General features: G+C 45.8%; 1 protein-coding gene across 1 annotated transcript in view; it reads left to right on the forward strand.

Annotated features, from left to right (window-relative positions):
* LOC311107408 (cyclic AMP-responsive element-binding protein 5-like) overlaps positions 1-6,000 on the forward strand; it is a gene marked incomplete at its 3' end in the record, with an annotated part of 29,667 nt that overhangs the window by 12,375 nt on the left and 11,292 nt on the right. Inside the window, exon 5 of the mRNA XM_084149897.1 lies at positions 5,728-5,873. Within this exon, the coding sequence (XP_084006023.1) occupies positions 5,728-5,873 (146 nt within the window). The remainder of the gene's footprint in view (positions 1-5,727; positions 5,874-6,000) is intronic.

Below are 6,000 nucleotides of genomic sequence, written 5' to 3' on the forward strand. Positions count from 1 at the left end.
GGCGATGTCATTTACAAAATAGCCTCCAACACTCTACTCAGCAAATTGGATGTAGTCTATCACAGTGCCATCCGTTTTGTCACCAAAGCCCCATATACTACCCACCATTGTGACCTGTACGCTCTCGTTGGCTGGACCTCACTACATATTCGTCGCCAAACCCACTGGCTCCTCGTCATCTATAAATCACTGCTAGGCAAATCCCCGCCTTATCTTAGCTCATTGGTCACCATAGCAACACCCACCCGTAGTATGCGTTCCAGCAGGTATATCTCACTGGTCATTCCCAAAGCCAACACCTCCTTTGGCTGCCATTCCTTCCAGTTCTCTGCTGCCAATGACTGGAACGAACTGCAAAAATCTCTGAAGCTGGAGACTCTTATCTCCCTCACTAACTTTAAGCATCAGTTGTCAGAGCAGCTTACCGATCACTGCACCTGTACATAGCCCATCTGTAATTAGCCCACTCAACTACCTCATCCATATATTATTATTTATTTTGCTCATTTGCACCCCAGTATCTCTATTTGCACATCATCTTCTGCACATCTATCTCCAGTGTTAATACTAAATTGTAATTATTTTGCACTATGGCCTATTTATTGCCTTACCTCCATAACTTACTACATTTGCACACACTGTATATAGATTTTCTATTGTGTTATTGACTGTATGTTTTGTTTACCCCATATGTAACTCTGTGTTGTTGTTTTTACCGCACTGCTTTGCTTTATCTTGGCCAGGTCGCAGTTGTAAATGAGAACTTGTTCTCAACTGGCTTACCTGGTTAAATAGAGGTGAAATTAAATAAAAATCAGGTAGACACGATGACAGTAAGACAACTAACCTGATTATCAGGTAGACAATATAACAGTAAGACAACTAACCTGATTATCAGGTAGACAAGATGACAATGAGACAACTAACCTGATTATCAGGTAGACAAGATGACAGTAAGACTAACCTGATGAAGCCCACCTTCCATTTCTATACACTATTCTGCACAATGACAATTATTTAAATGAAGGTTGGCCATTGTCTTTCCAAGTGTGAGGGTTTTTCTCTTCAGGAAGAGAAGATGAGAGTAAGAAATACAAACCTGCTTGTCGAATGCCTCGTTGGTTCACTTTTTATACAGTATTCTGCACAATTATTGAATCAAGGTCGGTCGTTGTTTTACGTTGTTTTAGGTGTGAGGTATTTACAGTGCCTTCGGAAAGTATTCAGACTCCTTGACTTTTTTCACATTTTGTTAAGTAACAGTTATATTCTAAAATTGATTACATCTTATTTTTTTCTCAGCAATCTACACACAATACCCCATAATGACAAAGCGAAAACAAGTTTTTAGACATTTTTGCAAATGTATTAAAAACAGAAAACAGAAATACCTTATTTACATAAGTATTCAGACCCTTTGCTATGAGACTCAAAATTGAGCTCAGGTGCATCCTGTTTCCGTTGATCATCCTTGAGATGTTTCTACAACTTGATTGGAGTCCACCTGTGGTAAATTCAATTGATTAGACATGATTTGGAAAGGCACACACCTGTCTATCAAAGGTCCCACAGTTGATGGTGCATGTCAGAGCAAAAACCAAGCCATGAGGTCGAAGGAAGTTGTGATGCGTGTGATAGAAGGAGTCAGGCGCAGGAGAGTAATACGCTACCAAAGAGTTTATTCCGTCGATAAACAGTTGCGCAAGCATGCGACAACAAAACTCAGGCACAGGGGAAATATCTACCCTGGCAACAACAAGGTAAGGGTAGCTCAACCGAGCTACAAACAGCTCACTACAAACAATCACCCACACAGACAAGGAAGCAGAGGGAACACTTATACAATGACTAATTGGGGATAAGGACCAGGTGTGTGTGATTAATTAGACAAGATAAGTGGAGTGATGATAAATGGATCGGCAGCAGCTAGTAAGCCGGTGACGACAAACGCCGAAACCTGCCCGAACAAGGAGGAGAGGCAGCCTCGGCGGAAGCCGTGACAGAATTGTCCGTAGAGCTCCGAGACAGGATTGTGTCGAGGCACAGATCTGAGGAAGGTCCCCAAGAACACAGTGGTCTCCATCATTCTTAAATGGAAGAAGTTTGGAACCACCAAGACTCTTCCTAGAGCTGGCCGCCCGGCCAAACTGAGCAATCGGGGGAGAAGGGCCTTGGTCAGGGAGGTGACCAAGAACCTAATGGGTTCCTCTGTGGAGATGTGAGAACCTTCCAGAAGGACAACCATCTCTGCAGCACTCCACCAATCAGGCCTTTATGGAAGAGTGGCCAGACGGAAGCCACTCCTCAGTAAAAAGCACATGACAGCCCGCTTGGAGTTTGGCAAAAGGCACCTAAAGACTCTCAGACCATGAGAAACAAGATTCTCTGGTCTGATGAAACCAAGATTGAACTCTTTGGCCTGAATGCCAAGCGTCACATCTGGAGTAAACCTGGAACCATCCCTACAGTGAAGCATGGTGATGGCAGCATCATGCTGTGAGGATGTTTTTCAGCGGCAGGGACTGGGAGACTAGTCACGATCGAGGCAAAGATGAACGGAGCAAAGTACAGAGAGACCCTTGATGAAAACCTGCTCCAGAGCGCTCAGGACCTCAGACTGGGGCGAAGGTTCACCTTCCAACAGGACAACGACCCTAAGCACACAGCCAAGACAATGCAGGAGTGGCTTCGGGACAAGTCTCTGAATGTCCTTGAGTGGCCCAGCCAGAGCTCGGACTTGAACCCGATCAAACATCTCTGGAGAGCCCTGAAAATAGCTGTACAGCAACGCTCCCCATCCAACCTGACAGAGCTTGAGAGGATCTGCAGAGAAGAATGGGAGAAACTCCCCAAATACAGGTGTGCCAAGCTTGTAGCGTCATACCCAAGAAGACTCAATGCTGTATTCGCTGTCAAAGGTGCTTCAACAAAGTACTTAGTAAAGGGTTCTGAATACTTATGTAAATGTGATATTTTTCATTTATTTTTATTTTTATAAATGTGCAAAAATGTCTAAAAAACTGGTTTTGCTTTGTCATTGTGGGGTATTGTGTGTAGATTGATGAGGAAAAAAATTATTTAATCAATTTTAGAATAAGGCTATAACGTAACAAAATGTGGAAAAAGTTAAGGGGTCTGTATACTTTCCGAAGACACTGTATATGTGTTTTGGATGCTCAGTTTTCCTGCCAGAACCATCAGCTGAATTAGACACACTGCTGTGCACAGGGCCTTCACCTGTGTTTATCTCTGGAGTACAGTAAGATAAGGCCAGGGGAACCCTGGGTCAACCCACAGCTGCAGGCAGACAGGTGTGTTATGGGTAGTCCCCTTTTATCTTGCACTGTCATCATTCTTCATTCCCCCAGCCACCACACACTCACTCCAGGCAGGTAACTGTACACACACTGTCATCCTTCAATCCCCCAGCCTCCACAAACACATTCCAGGCAGGTAACTGTGCACACACTGTCATCATTCTTCAATCCCCCAGCCTCCACACACATATTCCAGGCAGGTAACTGTGCACACACTGTCATCATTCTTCAATCCCCCAGCCTCCACACACACATTCCAGGCAGGTAACTGTGCACACACTGTCATCGTTCTTCAATCCCCCAGCCTCCACACACACACTCCAGGCAGGTAACTACTTCCTGAAACACTCATAGCAGGCACAAGCATGCACACGCACATTCACGCAATTCAACTCCTAACCAATTGTAACAAACTCCCATCAGGGATACACTGTGCTTGCTAGCTCACACAATCACAACAGGTAGACTCTACCCACCCCTATTCCCACTCACATGTCGGGATTCAACCACTGTGTTGCAGCAAGAGCCCCGACAGGCAGACAGACAGACAGACAGACAGGCAGGCAGGCAGACAGACAGACAGGTGAAGGGCTGTGACTGCTACAGGTGAGGTGAGGAGGGAGCAGGAGATCAGATTCCAGCAGGCAGCTGCTGTACTGTAAACAGCTCACTTCATCTCTCAGAAACACAGATAGAGGGATTCACGTTTCCTCCTGGTCCAGACTCAGACAGACAGACGCAGACAGACAGCAGCTTGAGACAGCGAGACCAGGCTGTACACCAGACAGACAGACAGCCAGACCTGCACACTCGTCATGTGTCTGCGACATGTGTGGCTCACCAGCAGTCACCACTCACCACAGTCTCAGAACAGTGAGGTCTGATTGGACTCCAAGGTAGTTGTTAATGTATTATGGGTCAATGTTAAGAACTCTTTACCTGTGACACTATGTCACAACACAGCTACACTGTATCTCTCTGTCTCAGACTGCTGATCCGGTGTCTGGTCTGGGGGAGATGGGGATACATGCTGTAGGCTGTAGCTCTGCTGACGTCTGGGTCTGGGTTTGGCTCTGGAGACTTTCTGTGTCAGTCAGGGCACCCAGGCCACGTCTAGCCTCCCCAGTCCCCCAAGTCTGGCGGTGTGGCGTTTATGGTTGAGGAGCTGTGCTCAGTCAGCACGACTGGGAGGCGAGTCTCGGCAGGACTGTGGAGTACACAGCATAGCAGCATATCAGGGGAGAGAGAGGAGAAAGGTTGGTTTAAGTTCAAGAGAGCATAGCTCACAACAGTACACTCTTAGGTTATTAGGCTGTCCCCATAGGAGAACCCTTTGAAGAACCCCTTTTGGTTCCAGGTAGAACACTTTCCACAGAGGGTTCTACGTGGAACCCAAAAGAGTTCTACCTGGAACCATAAAGGGTTCTACCTGGAACCAAAAAGGGTTCTCCTATGGGGACAGCCGCAGAACCCTTTTGGAACCCTTTTTTCTAAGAGTGTAGAAGTTGGTACATCAGCAGTCTGAAAACCAGACCTTAATAACCCCCCCCCCCCCCCACACACACACACACATTCACACACACACACACACACATTCACACACACCTCCCCAACAGTCATGAGTCCATAGTTTGCAAACATGTAGTCCTTCAAATAAGGGGCAATCAGCAGTTGCTACATACATTTTTGGATTTATAAATTATTGATATGTACCCATTGATTCTTGAAGAATATAACTTATAAATGCCTCAGGAGCTTAGTTCAACTGTCATACCCCATCAGAACCCAAAATATTAACTTGTTTTACTCCAATGTTTGTAAACAATATAAATGTAAACAGTGTAAAGCCTCAAAACATGGTTACAACTATAATGTTGATATCATGGATGGTCAGTCCTTGCATCCATAGCTCTGTCTATGCATTTGAGAGTGGTTACATTTCTCCAGTCCCATCCACCCTCAGCTTTTTACCAAAACAGAGATAGGGAGAACACTTTGATATTGTTTCAACTGCTGATTGCTGCATTCAGGATCTTCTTGAGGAAAGTGACTGAACAGTACAGGGGTTACAGTGAAGCTGTGTAACTTTGACATTTAAACTAAATTAACTTAAAGACAAGTTATTGCAGTTGGCTGTTAAGTGTTCTGACTAGGTCCTCTCTCTCTCTCTCTCTCCTCTCTCTCTCTCTCTCTCTCTCTCTTCTCTCTCTCTCTCTCTCTCTCTCTCTCTCTCTCTCTCTCTCTCTCTCTCTCTCTCTCTCTCTCTCTCTCTCTCTCTCTCTCTCTCTCTCTCTCTCTCTCTCTCTCTCTCTCTCTCTCTCTCTCTCTCTCTCTCTCTCTCTCTCTCTCTCTCTCTCTCTCCCTGCCCCTCCCTCCCTCCCTCCCTCCCTCCCTCCCTCCCTCCCTCCAGAACATCTCTCTACAGAACCTCCAGAACCAGCAGCATCACTCTCGGATGGGGAACCATGACAACAGCATAGTGATCCAGCAGGCCCTGCCCTCTCCCCAGTCCAGCTCTGTCATCACCCAGGCCCCCTCCACCAACAGACAGATAGGGTGAGGCCTCCAGTCCACAACGCCTGGATTAACCAATACATGAACTAACATTAGACCTGGGTCAAATACAGTACATGTCAAATATGCTATTTTAGTATGCTTACTTTAGCTTGAAGTGTTTCACTTT

Source organism: Coregonus lavaretus (genome assembly GCF_964263955.1).
Source record: "Coregonus lavaretus genome assembly, chromosome: 3".
NCBI lineage: Eukaryota > Metazoa > Chordata > Actinopteri > Salmoniformes > Salmonidae > Coregonus > Coregonus lavaretus.